At 39.0% G+C, this 17,041-nt stretch overlaps 1 protein-coding gene across 1 annotated transcript; it reads right to left on the bottom strand.

The window, feature by feature from the left end:
• Positions 1 to 1,712: 1,712 nt before the first annotated feature.
• TRMT9B (tRNA methyltransferase 9B (putative)) lies at positions 1,713 to 11,007 on the bottom strand. Its single transcript, XM_074155083.1, has 3 exons — positions 10,854 to 11,007; positions 7,659 to 7,832; positions 1,713 to 4,450 (listed from the first exon to the last, which is right to left on the bottom strand). The coding sequence occupies exons 1-3, from the start codon at positions 11,005 to 11,007 to the stop codon at positions 3,414 to 3,416; spliced, it is 1,365 nt and encodes a 454-aa protein (XP_074011184.1). The 3' UTR covers positions 1,713 to 3,413.
• Positions 11,008 to 17,041: the final 6,034 nt, after the last annotated feature.

The following is a 17,041-nucleotide window of genomic DNA, read 5'->3' as shown; positions in this document are numbered from 1 at the left end:
GACTGACAACAACACTAGTAAATTAAATCCTAAAAAAACAGGACATCTTTTCTCTTGTAATCAAGACTTCTTGTGCCACTTAAAGCCAGATGAGGAGCTTAGGAGCAATCCTAGCCCACTGCAGTCAGAAGCAGGTTTGTCACTGGCACAACTGGGGTGAGACTACTGCCCATCTGTCAGACAATAAATACAAGAACATTTTTACCTTTTACTTTATAACAGTCAGATCTTGTAGCCTGGATGCTGCTGAGAGTCTTAGCATGCGAGGACAACTGGGTTTTATTTATTTATTCATTCATTGACTATAGACTTTTCAGTAGTATACACACTTCTCTGAGCACATTAAGTATCTCTGTAAGCTATTAAAGATTGGGATCGCATGGATTCTTCTGGAAATTACATTTTGCCTAAGACGGGCCTCATCAAAAGAGAAACCAATCAAGAGAGACATTCACCATGCTCCGAGTGAGGTAATCGGGCTTCTTATGAAATGATAAAGCTGTTACAGACCTAGGCAGCCTCTATAAATAGATGGGAGACTGCCTACGGGAACAAAGAATTGAGGTCTGCACGACCTCACGTTCATGACCTCAGCTGACTGATCCTCAGTCTATAAAAATTATGTTACATGGCGATTTTATGTCCTCAGAAGAAGACTGAATACTTGCAAAGAAAGCGGTTTACCAAACCTTCCTTTTCCTTTCTCCAGGAAACACAATCCGAACTCATATGTAACGCAACTTAATGGCATCAGCTCAAAATAAGAGAAAATCCAATACAGAAATAAATAATTGTGAAAAGCATCCCCAGGCAACAACCTCAAACCAAACAATGCACAGAAAGTCTACAAACACACAAACAGTTTAAAGTACCTCAGTGGCTTTGAGCTGACAGGTCTTTTCATCCAGCTGATAGAGCAGGATGTTTTTACTAGAGCCTGAGACATGGATTCAGCCTCTTACAAGGACAGTAAGTCTCTGTTGTAAAGAGAACGGAAGCCTTTTCTTTCTAAGTTTACCCCAAATTCCATCAGCCTGCTTGACTACACACCAAATACTCCACAGACAGACTGCAGAAGTGCAGATAACCAAATTATAATGTTCCATCTCCCAGTTAGCCGAACCCGGCTGTCAGTTTAGATTAATAACATTTTATAAATATTTTTATATACGTGTAATAGAGTTTCTCCATGCTGGAATGTAGGGACAAACTTTCAAAATTGGATTTAGGATGATAATCAATTACCCCCTTCCTAATACTGCCCAAATTCCAGAGATGCTGAATATCAACCAAGATATCTTATCTGGAAGCAATTGGGTTTTCTTGTGAAATCCTCAGGCTCTGCCAGAAATTCCCAACAAATGAGGCAGGCCTCACCAGTCCAACACGAGCGCATTGCAGATGGGATGCGGAGCTCAGCACAATCCGTGCTGGCTCTGCAATATACCAGCACGGGCATTTTTGCCCTGTGCTTTTAGAACCGGAGCTTAAGGATGCAGCTGGACCCAGCGGTGCAGGGAATATTGCCAGCTTTCTCAGGTAAGGGTCAGAGGACCACAGCCCCAGGCTTTACCGAAAGTAATATTTAGAGTGGAATAATATTTCAGAAGTCTCAGATGCATGGTTCTTCAACCACGCTTTTATTTTCAAAAGGCAGTGGGGAGTGCAAGCAGTACAGACCCAGGGAGGACAAAGTACAAGGATCACAAACTGCGAGGAAGACAAAGATGATTGTTCTACAGGCATCGCTCCAATAGATAAATCTATAATACATTACCACGTGGGAATTCTCCTGGGCAGCTAAATCGAAAATTACTCAGCACCATCAGGGCTTTATACTGAACAACCCCAAATCCATCTACTTACACAGCAAAGTCTGGAAAAGTTTGATATTTCACTCCTGTTGCTTTGTAATCAAAGTTATCTGCTCACTAATAGAGCAGATATCTTAATTATGTGGGTCTCTAAAACTGCTGTATCAAAAGGGTTGACCTCTGGAGCGAATTTTTGCAGCTCCATGAAAGGTGATGAAATCACACCAGCTGAAGATGTGCCCTATGCTAAAACCACTGACTGTAAATAAAGCCTAAAAAATGGAGAAACTTTGTGCTAACGAGGCAATTAGCCCAGCCCAGCCCTGTTTCAGTTGGTAACAATTACAGTATCACTACTGATCTTCAAAAGCCAGGTGGATTTAATCCACAGCAGATATAACTTCACATCATAAGGCTCCCATTGAAGGGGGAGTAAAGAACTACATGAGGGCAACTGCTACATTCTAGTACAACTGGATGATGACTGGGCACCATGTTCAGCCAAATTAGTGTCTTACATGGAACGGGAAAGTTCTTTAAGCAATCTATTATCATTTAGGTCTCAAAAGATTCATTTAAACTGTAGAAGACAGGAATTTGTATTTTATATATAAACTCGACTTGTATCTTCTTCCTATCTGCGTTATTTAACATACCATTTAATATATATTCTCATGTCAGTGAATGAGGAGAGCAAATATGACAGCTGACCAGATATGCACTGGAATTTTATTAATTTTATCTTAGCTTCCCGGGCTTATCAAAAAGATATATGTATCTCAAATATTTGATATTTTGTAACCTTTACATAATACTGATACTCTCACAAATACCTTTGACTTTTATGTACACATAACCAGTGAAAAACTACAGCAAAGGAAATTAAGATAAAGTATTTGTGAGAGCTAACATATAAAACTTAACCTGCACCTGAGACACAAATCTGATTCTTTCTAAAATAGAAGTCCAACATATTGTTCAAAATTTGTTCGGTCGTTTGCTCCCAAATACAAACCTCAAGTGTCAGAATCTGCAGAGCTGGTTTTGTACACAGTTTTTGCCCATTAACAACTCTACTCCAAACTAAGTAGCACTGGGACCATGCCTGCTCCCAGTTCTGCAGCACGCACTCCACCAGTGAACAGTCAAGTACGTTTTCCAATGTGCCTGAGTCTCTATTTATAGGGCTTCAAGAACAGGCAGTAACGTGACACATTTTCAGCGTTTGAAGAACAAAGCCTGAACTTCCTACTGAGAAGGTATTTCTCACAAAAGATGCCCTGATCCTTGTCTTATAAAAAGGTTTTATTTTTCAATAGAAAAGTATATTTAAAAACACAATTATTTGCTAAAAGCAGTATAAAACTCTCCGTTTTTAACTTCATAAAAGTTTAACAAAACATAAATATTGTTTACCACTTAGATTCCTATATACAGACTTTGCATTAGAGAGTTAAATAGATAAAGAGATAACATCTCAGAAATGAATGGCACGTGACTACATGAGATTGAAATTCCATGTCACACCACACAATCACAGGAACGCAAGGAGCAGCTTAAAATCCTCAGTCACTGAACTCTGCTTTGTTCTCTTTCCAGCTACGTTCCTCTTTTCTCTGTAATAATGCACCAGTTTCCATGGTCATAGCAGGAAGAAAGTATCTGAAGCTCCGGCACGTTCTCCTCTACCAGGGAGCACAGCTCCCCTTCCCGAAAAACATGGTAATAACGCATGAAGGCTTTTGGATCCAACGTGGCATCCGTCTGGTCCCCAACGGACACTGCTGAATCCAAAGCAGAGTCAGTGGAGTCAGTTGTTGAAGTTCTTTTGAAAAACTTGCTGGCGTTAGACTTACCAGCACCATCTTTTTTACAGCCGCAGCTGTAGTCCCTGTCCTCCATGGGGCCATTCACAAATGGAGCTTCTTCACTCTTGCCCCGAGCTACACTTTGGTGTCCTCCATTTAAACTTAAATCCTTCAGCGCGTCTATGGCTGGTGACCACTGTGGTTTTTTGAGAGGCAGGCTTTCCACAAACACATCATCGTCCTCCAAACTTTGTTCTTTTAGCAGTGCCCCGTGGTGACCTAGATCCAAACTGCAGTGGCGCGAATGCTGAAGGGGCAGAGAACTGTTTGCCCACTCCCCGGCGTTCTTCAGAGGCTTCATTTTCTCAGCTTGTTTTCTCAGGGCTGATTCATCGAGAGACCTGGAGAAAAACCACGAGCGGAAAGATCTTCCCAGAGCACTGTAAAATCTGTTTTCTTCTTCGGAAATTTTCATGCAGCAGGCTCTGGATAAGCAGTGGTCCGTGTTGCGGGAATGGTTTGGATCCGTTTCTGGCTGCAGACTGGCTGGGTAGCTGCAGTCCGAGATGACGAGCTGGGCGGGGTGTACGTCTTGGCTTTTTACAGCCTGCACGAACTCACCCTTATCTCCGGATTGATTCGATTCTGAAAAATGCCGTGAGCACAAGGCCTTGTTCCAAGGAACAAACACGTCTTGTTTCTCAAAGCGACGATTCTTTTGTTCCATCGCCCAAACGTAAATCATCATCTGGCCTCCGGGTACCAATACCCTTGCCATTTCCTTTATTGCTTTGATTCTTCTTTGTTTAGTTGAGAAATGATGGATCACTGTGAAAAAGGAAAGGCGTTATGTATTGAATATTAGTAAGGACACAGCATTTTCATCTTCAGCCTGTTCTACGGGTTTAATCGCTTTGGTCGCCATATCACAAATATCACTCACTGCAAGCCAGCAACAGTGCTGAATTTATTGGTACAACAGGGCAAATTTACCCCAGAACGGTCTCTTTCACACTGCCGTTCAACGGATTAAAAAAGGCAAATCCCAAAGAAAGAAATTAATTGCATTTCAAAATAGGAATTCAAAATAACTCAGCTATATAAACCAGAGGTTTCTGTTTCTCTACGTCACCCATAAAAGATCATAGCATGGCTGGCTTTCACTTACATGCCTGGCTTTTAGGTGAATTAGATAAGATTAAGTTTGACTTTAGATTTGGGACACATTTCAGACTTATCTTAGTGGAAACAGAAAATCTTTTCACCACGTAACAAATCCAGCCAAAAGAAGTTATATCAGTAAAAAGATACTCTGTATTTTTCTAGCAGTGCATTTTCAAAAGTGCCAGTGAGAAAGTTTATACAGAAATATTTCCATCGCATTAATTTTGTAGAAAGGTGTTGCCTTTATAGAATGTTTGTTTTGGAGGGAAAAAAAAAAAATGAAAAGAAAGTATCTCAGTCTACATCTGTATGTCTGAGAATGGTGATTTTTTTGTTACGTTCTGTAATGCTATTAAAAATAAAATGTCAAAGTAAAATATAAGGCTAGCAATCACTATATTTGAATCTGCTTTCCCGAACAAATTTCACTGCAATGTGAAATGAAGCTATGTTTCAAAATTTCCACACAGTTTATGTCTTCCTACTTACCTGAAGGAACCAATTTTAACAGAGAGTGACTAGTTAGGGCAGCTTTTGCTCTCTGAACTCTCAAAAACACTAACTTGTACTAAGATTGGTCGTGTTGGTCATACTGTTCTATATGTACTATCAGTACTAGATTTGACTCAAATCAATGACGTAAAGAGGACTGATTCCATAATTTGTTTCAAGTGGACCTGGAGCCAGCCACTTCTACGTGCAAAACATTCAATCTACCCATAAAACAACAAATAGTAATAATATATGTTCTTAGCTGAAGACATCTCCATTCCTTCAGAAATATTAGATTATCTTTATATGTGCCACTTGACAGTAGCCAATTCTACCTGTAGAAACAGTGTTATTTCAACACTGCAGTAATGACAAGGGTGTCCAACTAGCACCGACTTTATTCAAAACAATGATTCAATTACCAAGGGGAAAAAAACATAGCTTTTTTACCACAAGCCAAGAAAAGCATTCTTGGCAGTTGATAGAAACTAGGCCCTCACAAGCAGCTGAGAACACAAGATAGCAAACCCTGAGAAGAGTTCCCTGGTCTGTATGGTCAGTGTTTATTTCCAAGTACTCCTAACTCTTATCAATATTTTCACAACTTTGCAAAAAAAAAAATTCAATTTCTTCAACAAGATGAGGAGAAAGGAACTGTTATTTTGTTTCATCCTGGAGTTGGGCCATACATCACCACAGAATCTCCTGCAAAGTAATATCAAAACTGACAGAGACAGTGTAAGCATGTGAGCTTCATAGAATCACAGAATGGTTTGGGTGGAAGGGATCTTAAAGACCATCGAGTTCCAACCCCCTGCCGTGGGCAGGGACACCTCCCACTAGAGCAGGTTGCTCAAAGCCCCATCCAGCCTGGTCTTGAACACCTCCAGGGATGGGGCATCCACAGCTTCCCTGGGCAACCTGTTCCAGTGCCTCACCACCCTCATAGTGAAAAATTTCTTCCTAATATCTGATCTAAATCTACCCTTTTCCAGTTTAGTTCACCAGAAAGAAGTGCCAATCAACCAACAGAATCACAGAATCACAGAATCTTCTTGGTTGGAAGGAACCTTTGAGATCATCCAGTCCAACCAACAGAATCACAGAAATCTGTGCAAGCTCTATCTAAGCAATTTATCTAATGGGTTAAATAAATATTCTTCATAGTGAAAATTATATGGTCACTCTGGTGGTTCTGCAGAAATACAAATCCTATAAATTGGATCGTGCTAGCAAAGCCAAGGAGAGTATTTGACTATGTACATATATAGTGGTTATTCTCTGGAATGGAATGTAAAACACTTTATTTAGAATTAGATGAACACAGGCAAACCATGTCTCTATTCAAGAGGAATTAAAATCCATCATTGTTAAATGTACAGAAATACCACGTGAACTTTTAATCTTGTCAGGCTTATAATTCATAAAAACATGAGACAGGTACGCCATCCTTCAAAGTCAGCTCATCTGATAGTACTGAAATTATGCTACAAGACCTGAAATGTGGATAGGGCTCACTGGTTCACTAGCCAACATGAAAGCAGAGTAATATGGATACTGCTTGCATATTAGTCACCCTTTCTTTTACCCTGCGTATGTGAAAAATACATTTTAAAATATATTTCTATCATAGTTCAAGTAGTTTGTTGCTTGTTACCCGTAATAATTATCATGCCTTACATTTTTGCTGATAGAGTGAAACAGCCTGGGAGAAGTTCAAGCAAGAGTAGAGCTAAAAATGTAGACTGTAACTGGGTACTCAAATTGTTCCTCATCTGTCCTTTTCCAGTTTGTACTTCTCAAATTATGAGTAATATTTTCAAAATGAGAGGTTAGAGGAGTTAAGATGCTGAGATGCTTCACCCATTTTAGACAACAGGCACTCGTACGGCACTAAGTTTCATGAGTATTCTAAGAGAAATTTGTACTCAGAACACATAATAGTTAACATGATTCAAGTCCTGCCATAGAGAAAGCAAGTTTTCATTTCAGTGCATTTGCTGGTCAAAACAGATCCTAAGGAGGAACCAAGAGTTTATCTTGACTACCTAATCTGTTTAAACTGCGAGCAGCCATGTTTATATTAGTTTTTACTTGTTTAAAATGCATGCTGGAAGGAAATCTTTTCTCCTCAGGGTGAACAAGACCGCATATAAACAAACAAATGATCCAAATACTTCCCTGGTCAACAGCGCCTCTGTGCTATGGAATTAAATGTTGGTTTTTTTTCATGTTTGCTACATTAATTTCAGTAATATCTTCTGTGATTCTAAGGGAATTGTTTCAAAACAAATTTAACTGAAATGAAGGCACATGGAAAGAAAAGGATCCAAAAAAATTTGTGTTTGCTGTGGGCCAGAATGCATGTTTTTTGTCTTACCTCCAATGGAAATGACTGCATTGAAGCACTGGTCCCTGAAGGGAAGGTTCAGGTTGTCACATACCAGAACCTCACCATCTTTCTTCCTTGCGATCTCTACCAGTGGTCCACAGTAATCACAGCCGAGATTATACACCTGACTGTTGACACTGAGATACTTGCCAGTTCCACAACCTAAAGAAAAGAATACTCTATCAGAAGCTGCATGTTCCAAACACTCGCTATCCCTCCCATAGCAGTGAAAATAATGGGCAAGCTTTCCTAATTCTAAGGTTTCCCGGAAAACAAAATGAGAGCGGTTGCCCCTACTGGCCTGACTGCTGCAGGGTTCATTTGCACTGTTTGAAGTTACACGTTCACACCGTTAGGAGTGTAACAGCACCAACATCACCCACAAAAACATTCATTACATGGCCCTGTGTAACAGCAGGTTACGTATATTTTGGGGGGGAAGAAGGGTAAGCCCAGGTAGGAGAAGGAAGGAGTGATCCTCTGCAGGCACGATTGCATATCTTAGAGCAAAAACCCAACCATGCTGCTTCGTGAGCATAAATGGGCGCCCAAGAAAGAGTAAGAAGAAGGTAAACATTATGACCCTTTTCCTCAATACCCTTCCAGCTTCCAGCTACTTTCTGTTCAGGGCTTTTCCTGAAGCCAGCGTGTTCAGTCTTTTTAGCGACCTGCAATACATCTCTCTTCCAAGTACTTCCCCGGTGTTTGCTGAACCCCACGCGGTCCCTCTCCAGTGCATCCCATTTCTCTCCAAGTCCTAAACCACAGCTGTCACTGACACCGGTCAGAGAGGACAATTTTAATTTCAGATACAGACTTGAAAATAACGGTGAATCACAGAAATTCCTGCCGTGTCGCAGGCACGTCCTCTTTCTGCCTTTGTGCCAACGCACTATAATACATGTAAATGTAATGAACTGCCCCAGAATGTCTTCCACCTAAAAGTATGTCTTCTCAAGGACTGTGCTGTACTAAATTGAAATCTTTCAGAGTGTTCTTCAATACCGTATGCATAACAGGCACTTTTCAAAGTTAGATTAGGAAACATTCACAGCAGTTATGGGTCAGTAGTGAAGAATAATTTCTGAAAGTTGACAGCCAAGCAACGGGGTAGCAGCTTGGCAAAGAGAACCATCTCAGAGTCGGTAATTCAATTTAAAGGCCTGGAGTTATCTTTAGAAACATCACTGCTTCTTGCAGCGCTGCTGCTCTCGTTGATGTTAATGTGCACCATTATCTAAAGAGACAGCCCAGGAACTGCTGGAGAACAGCACAACACTTCAGTGGTGAAAAAAGAGCATATTTCTAAAGAAAAAGCAAGCACTGTTCTTTGAAGTAACACTTGAGAGAAATGGAAAAGATTAATATTGTTAATACAGTTCAAGGAATATATGCAATAAAACAAGAAGCTCTGCATGTTAGAAAGTGTAAGATTTAAAATTAGTAGAAAGTATTATCAGTTACTATGTTCAAAAAAGAACACATTAAGTCAAACGTGCATTAATGTAGAAGATTCAGTTACTTAATACATGGCTTTTGGTGAAGTGTTCTTTAATCACTGTTTTTGGAAGTATAGGGCCCCCTCTGGATTGAAGCTAAATAATGGCAACACTCTCAGTACTCTAAAAATCTACATTTGCAGGAGATTCACTTTTAAATGAGTCGTCAGGAGGTGGATTCCTTCATGAAGCTATCAACAATAGCCATACTGTTGTAATTTATTTTGATGAATGAACAATAACAAGGCAAGTAGACAAAATGATCCTATATTTTGCTACCATTACCATGCTTCACATAAAGCTAGCAAACAATAATATATTTAATAAAAGGTGGTATTAAACAGAAAAGGAATTTATCAATTGAACATCTCATTTTGAAAATCCTGGTGCCACTAGGCAGCCTTCCTCCCAAAATACATACCATAAATAAACACAATAGATTCCTAGAGATTTTATTAAACCTCATAAAAGGAGGTACCTTGGGTGCCTAGGTGGGAATATTCTTATGGGCAACTGTAAGCATCTACCTCCTCTCCACATGTATTACATTCCTTTAAATTATTTCAGCTGAAACTGTAACAGGGTGATCTTAAGCTTAGGGCAACCACTGTGATGCCTGCTGATAGAGCCTCAAAGAATTTCAGCTGGGCTTCAAATGACTTCTATTGAAGTGACAAAAAATTTTGGCTGAGAAATATCATGTGAAGCTGGCTGTTGAATGAGTGTATGCCATAGGATATTTCCTGACATTATTCAGGAAAATGGTGCAGGCATATAAAAGAAAATACATATTCAAAATAACAGCAATCAAGTATTTTTGGGGTACTGCCCAACAGCAGCAGGAGAATTATATATTATCTTTTGATTATGACCCACGACATCTTCAAAGAACGGTCTTCTCTGATAGGATAAGGCAGATGCATAATTTATTGTGTATTTTTATTACATTTGCTACATAAAAGCATTTTATTAGTCTAAACAGTGAGGAAAATCCAGCGGTGCAAAGGAGCATCTTGTTTGCAAGGACGTGCTGCATAGCACTGAAGTCATAACACAAAACTAACACACTAGGATCTGGAAACCCCTAAAAAGGCTGGAGGTGCAATAGAAAATCAAGATATAAACTCAACATGTAGGGAAGACAAGGCCATAGCAGAAAAATGAGGTTTTGATGTCTGTAATAAGGATCATAGGGAGATTCTCAGACCACAATTATTTTTTTTTTAAAAAAGAGAGATCACATCAGATTTCTCTTAGGTTAAAGCCTTGATAGGAGGAGTTTTAGACCAAATGCAAGGCATTAAATTGCAGATCAGCAGTACTTAAACCAAGAGATCCAAAGAAACTGAAATATGAAATTAACATTAACATAACCATTAAGACCATTTTTTAAAAAGGGCTCCAGGGGAATGACAGACCACAAAGTCTGAGGGGAAACTGGTAGATTAAGACTTAGCTCAATCAAAATAAGGCAAAAAACATATTTGCTGTTTACCTGATACACTGTCAAGGAAATAAACCAAGTGGTATATGGCATCTGAGTTTAAAAAAAAAATTAAAAACAATCTTTAAAACAAATTTAAATGAGTTTTAAAAACAATTGCTCTGAAGGATACATTTGATTAACACGTTAACTAATAAAGCCTGTAGACAATCTTCCCCACCATCCCAAGGAATGGCTCACCTATGTCAGCAACGAGACTGCCAGGCTTTTGCTCCAGCAGAAAGTTTCGAACACGAGGCCACGCTTTACTCTGCAGATCATTAAAGTAGGCAGCTGTATTCTCATACACGCTATGCACGTGCTGCTTTTCTAGCTGGGTAGCCTCATGTTCCATCCTGAAAACATAACGAAGAAAGATTATGTACAAGGCAATACAAACTGTTGTTTGTGTAAAGCGGAGACTTAACATTTTACAGACGTGCATAATTCAGGACCTTCTAAGTTTACATTCACAAAACCATTACACCCATCTAACAGTCACGATATTTATAAAACGGTCTTTACTCAAAGGATCTGATTGTATTTCGCGAAAGTCAAGAAAAAATTTCAATCTATCGTCTCGCCTGAGGAGCACCGTATAACTGCATGGGCCTATTCAATAATACGCACATTCCTAAGCAAGTTCACCAGTGCAGTAGAGCCTTATCTTGAGCAAAACTGAGCCTGGATCCAGCAGGAGTGAAAAATTATTAAGAACAGGAAGTTAAGAATAGACTTTCCAGCTATAGCTAAGGCGAGTAGGGAGGCAACGTATCGGTATGTTATTTGAAATATAACCTGGACCCTGAAACCAAAGCCCCTAAATCACGCCTAAATTATTTGTGGTTTATCTACCCTCTAGAAGTGATGAGTTGGTTTAAATTTTTCAGCAACGAAACCATGATTTCCTTGCTCCCACTCCACTATCTTCATTTCTTAGCTAGGTATTGCAGTGTGATGATTCATTTGAAAAGTGGTATCTTCTTAGACTTAATATTACTCCTAATCTCATGTAAAACACCAAGTGGATGCAGACACTGAATGCCTTTATACAGAGTCTTACATCTTCCTTAAGATTTCCCCTCATCTAAGTACCAACCAGGTCAGACTTTAATATGGAGGCTGACAAGATTATTAAGTGTTGAGACATTCTTCAAACTAATTCAAACTGCCTGTTTATTCAGGAAATATTTCTTTCCATTATTAAGACAGAACTTATTTAATTGTCCAAGTACTCAGCAGAGATTGAAGCCTGTTTCCAAACTTCTTTCAAGAAACTAAGCAATATGTTATCAAGATGAAATGAAAAAAGCGACTCTTTTGGCTGCATTTGAAAACGCCAGAAGCAAAGAATTTAAACACACAAGTTGTTCTTTTATTTTCCTTGATTTTCAAATAATATACATTTTCAAATCATAATAAAAATGTTTCTTTCTGTCACTTTTACTGTTGAAATAAGTTATTATGACAAAGATTTAAAATAAAATATTGTGTATAATAAGAAATAGTTATGAGCTCTTCAAAATACCTGTCCAAGTGCAACCTTTTTAATTCAGAAAATGTGAGTTAATCCTAATGACTGAAAAAAAATAAAAATAAGGTACTTCAAGTTAAGTGTGTGTGAGTGCCTAAAGGAATAATATGTAAGACTTGATCCATTTCACTGGTTTTATGTACTCTGTTATGTAAGAGGTCGGGCCAAATTGTCACAGTCTATTCTGACTGTAGTATCTATGAGTATCTGTCTTCAAAACATTTATGTTCAATGTTTTCACAATCCTTACTTTCTTTTTTTCTGGCAGGATCCATGATTTTCTTATACGATGCATTAGCTCACCTTTTAGTACCTGAATATATATAAATATACATATAAAAACCTCAGTAACAGTATAGTAAATTCCCAGTAGGGACATTTTCAGTGTCATCTCGAAGAGTGGAAAACTGTAACAGACTGAAGAGCAGAAGGAGACAGTATTGAAACACAGGCTTGAAATTATATTACATGTGCCAGAAGTTACTCAATCAGAACTTTCCTCAGAATGCCATTTCAAGTTATGTTGCCAAATAGGATGGGTTACTTGCAGTAATTTCAAATAACTATTCCTTAGAGTCAAAAGCCCATTCTTTTTTTCTTATTTGACCCTTAAATAAAACAAATTGGATGTTTCATGTCTGCAGCTATCTTTCCTCTCTGCCTCAAAACATACTCTATTTTGTTGTTCCACTGCCTAGAAGTCCTCTATTTATAAGTAGAAATTCCAAAGACTAAGAATCATTTATTTTCTTTTGCCATCTGATATGCTCCTTGCTCTAGTTTATATTTCATGTCTGGTTACTATGCGCTTCAGTGTTTCCAAGTGTTTTTATCTTTCCACTTGAAGCTCTTTGTTCAATCTTTGCAGTTCTTAAGGGAAAAAAAAAAAAAAAAAGGAGAAAAGGAGAATGTTTTCAATCATTCATACCGAATTCCAAATGCTACAGAAATTCCAGTTTATGTGAAGTACGGAAGTAGCTGTCTGAACTGAAGGTTAATTTGAATATTTTAAATAAATACAAAAGCCAACCTGGACTTGACTTAGAAGATGGTAAGAGTTCTCCCATTGATGCAAGTCTTTTCCTTATAGATATATATATACTTTTCCTAAAATGTCTTTATTGAATTCCAATGTAGGCTGAAATTTGGCTTAGTTTCCTACTGACTTAAAAGACCATTAAGTTTTTCCTTTAACTCTCTCATTCACTGGGACGAAGACTGAGTCTTCTGCTACACGGGACACGCAAAAGACTTCATGTATTACAACGCTGCATTAGAGGTTGTTATTTTTAGATAAGCTTAATAATCATTGTCAAGATAATAATTTGGTTATAATCTTAGAATAACAGTAGTCTTCTAAAATACAAATTATTTAATTTACCGTTTCATTACAATTTCCATTCTTGCTGATTGTTTATGTTTTGTAGATAATTAAGTCATGTGATGACATTTGACTTGCCAATTTGACTTTCCAGTCAAGATCCGTAATACTACCAGCTTTTACTTTGCAGCACGGCAGGGAAACATCCCAGCAATAAACCTCTTCATTTCAGTGTCTACGAAAGGCAAGAAACCCGTGGAGTCGGAGCTGGGCTGCAGCTGTACCGGTTCCACACGAGTCTCACGTCACTGAAAACATCAGAAACTTAGAACTTCGTAACTTCACAAGCCAAACTCAATACCTCTCTCTCTCTTTATAAAGAAAAACAACCGCTGCAGCCTTTTTTGCCTTGAAAGTACGCCACAGTGTCTCTGTTGCACAGAAATTGCAGAAAATGTTTTAGTTCATCCAAATTCTGGATTGTAACTCCCAGAATAATTGCAAAGTCTGTTTTCCAAAGGAGGTAATGAAAAGCCAAGACGTCCAGAAATCCCACTGCTTCAGCAGCTGCTCCACTTCTCATTCAAGTTACCTGGAAGCCGTCCGATAAGCCAGCAAAGAGGAGGAGAAGAGCAGAAGGTGGTGATTATGGACACACTTTCCCCGTGGCTCAATTCTTCTTCTCTTGTGTGGTACCTTACTCTCCTGTCGAAGACCTGGTGCAGAACAGGGAGCGGGCAGTAAATGGGCACCCAGCTGTTGGGTCGCTCTGCAGCAAGTCTTGGCACGTCCCCAAGAGGCGGATGCAGCATTAAGAAATGTGAGAGTCCTGCAAACGAGCAGTCCGGATAACAAACGGAGAGCGGGATCCTCTGCCCTTCCAGCGCTTCCTGGTCATCGAGGTTCATTGATGTGAGACTGCAACAAGCCCTTGTTGATCAACAAGCTGAGCACAAGCTGATCCACAAAGTGAGAAAACTGGATGAAAGTCGTAGTGTTGTCTCTGTTGAACTTGCAGGGAAATGGATCAGCAGTAAATAACTGCGGTAGATGAACAAAACTGTTTGAAAGTGAATAGGTGATGGCCCACTGACTCTTTCCTACATTGCTGCTCTCCTTCTTGGTTAAAAAAAAAAAAAAAAGGCAAAATAAAAAATAAACTATTACAGCTTTCCAGGAGGTTAAAGGAATTGTAAAAACGTATGATAGCATGTATTTTCATAGCCACACATCTCACTAGAAGTTCCCTGACTCCAAGGTAATCTAATTTCTTACTTTTCCATTAACATTTTGAAACCTTTTAGATAATTAACTTTTCAAGGATACTGCTTTAAGGAAAGTCATGTTGCTTGGACATTTTCTATCACTGCTGAAGTAATAAATACATTTAAATGTGACCTTGAAATGACAACAACCCAAAATGAATAATCCCAGTTTCCAACATTTTGAAAAGTGAGGATTTTTTTTTTCCAGACTTTTTTGTTTGTTTGTTTTTGAAAGTGTCTGACTTGCAGTTTTGCCTAACTGTATTAAATATTTTATCCCCAAATAGACAGAACAGTTCCTGGCTCCCAGATGCAAGGGGTGCCCTACCACTGAAGCGCAGGAGGTAGGATTCAGTCCAAAAACTCTGCCTCTACCACAACTCACCCAAAGCTTTCCACACCTTCCTGCAGTTCCTCTGAACCCCCTGCAGTCCTCCTCATCCGCCTCAACTTATCCCTCCCATCCACCTACGATTTTCACATCTTCCTCCGTCTGCCTTAGCATGTGCCATGTCACCATCACTATTTTAATTGGATGTACAACACTGTGAAGTCCTGACCTGGACTTCATGTTCAGTTCCTCCTTGCTTCTATTTCCAGACCAGTCACAATCCCTGGAACACATTCCAACCTTTTTGTCAATGGCCTCTTGGAAGCACCCTGTGATTTTCACAGTAGTCATCAAATCCTGCATTGCTCCTATTTGTCTTCAAAGCAATTGCTCTTGATTAATTTGAGCCACAGGCTTTCCTTTTGTCATATCTCTTGCAACTGCCTGTTTTCTCTAACGTTTTGATGAGGAGCAGGAATTTACTCAACTTGGTCTGGGAGTCAGATATGCAAGATTTCCATCTGTTCATGAGGGCCCCTCTTAGTTACACTCCTCATGCGCTGACGGGAATTCTTAACCCCATTTTGGATTAGGAGAACTCCTACTACAAAGACCTAGGAAATTCAGCACAGTTGTGTCTCTCTAGGTTGCTACAGCAACATCAATCTTAGTTATGCATGCAACTCCAGCTATGGAGGCAATAACCTAATTAATCACTGGCCTTAAATCGAACAGTATAAACCACAAGGTCCAGGTCTACATCCCACCATACCCTGCTCTCCAGCAATAACATCTGCAGCTGTAGCTGATACTGACAGCAAGATAAAAAGTGAGCTATTCCAATTTCCATTCCCTCCCTTCACATACAGAACAGGGAGAAAGAGCCATACAGTGAGCTACACTTTCAGGTTACTTCCAGCTTGCTTCGGACTTACCAGTCTTTTCACTCAAATATAAGTAGCCATGGAAAGCTAAATGTACAGCCCTAACGGTCACCTATAAACCATAGTCCTTTTTTCCAAGAAAATACAAAAAGCCAATTAATCTCCACCTGCAAAACCTCATTGCAGCCCTTCTCAAACACAGACCTAAGAGTTCTTTATCAGGACTTTGTTTACTCCTGGGATTGAATTTATAAATCATAGTAACAACCTCCATTTTCTGATTGACAGTGTTTTCTCATTTCATTAATGAAGGCAACAAATAGGAGCATGATGACATACTAAATTGCTTCCAGATATGAATCACTACGTAAAACAGCTTTATTAGTAAATAAAGGATAATGAAACAAAATAACAGGAATCCTGCTGTGAATACTTAAACTAGCTGCAATGAAAGTTTAGCAAGACAAGATGATTTGCTTACATAAGGCTAACAACTCTGGTAATTAATTTCACCCACGCATGAACTGTTACAATCCCCTGAAAAGGCACAGCCTGGAATCAGAGCAAGGGGAACTCTGTGCAGCATCTAAAAACTTACTGAGCTGAAGTCCTGATTCAGGACCCTTCCTCCAGTAAAATTTGGGAAATTCTGGAGTGAAAAAAAAAGAGCTAAAAATACGTTTGACAAGAATCACTGTTAGCTGAAACACTCACTGTGAACCTCTCATTTTAAAGTAATTTCATTGACTGAAATAGTCACTATTATTGTATATTTTCTTACTAAAAAAAATAGAGAGAACCTTGCCCTAATGAAAGATTGAAAGCACTGAGGCTGTTCTTTCAAGAATTTGGAGTAAATAAGTTTATGGTTCAAGCTCTTGTTACTCAAAATGACAACCATTCACCAATACATTCATTTTGTTACCTTTATTCTCCAGCCCAGACAAAAACCTGCACATTCTTGGATCAGTTAATCATCTGATATTCCCCTTGCTGTTTTGCATTCAGGGTCATAGCCTACGTAGCTGAGAGGTTGCACTGTAAACAGATTTAT

This window comes from Numenius arquata, chromosome 10, assembly GCF_964106895.1.
Source record: "Numenius arquata chromosome 10, bNumArq3.hap1.1, whole genome shotgun sequence".
NCBI classification, from domain to species: Eukaryota; Metazoa; Chordata; class Aves; order Charadriiformes; family Scolopacidae; genus Numenius; species Numenius arquata.
This window is presented reverse-complemented; position numbering and strand designations above follow the sequence as displayed.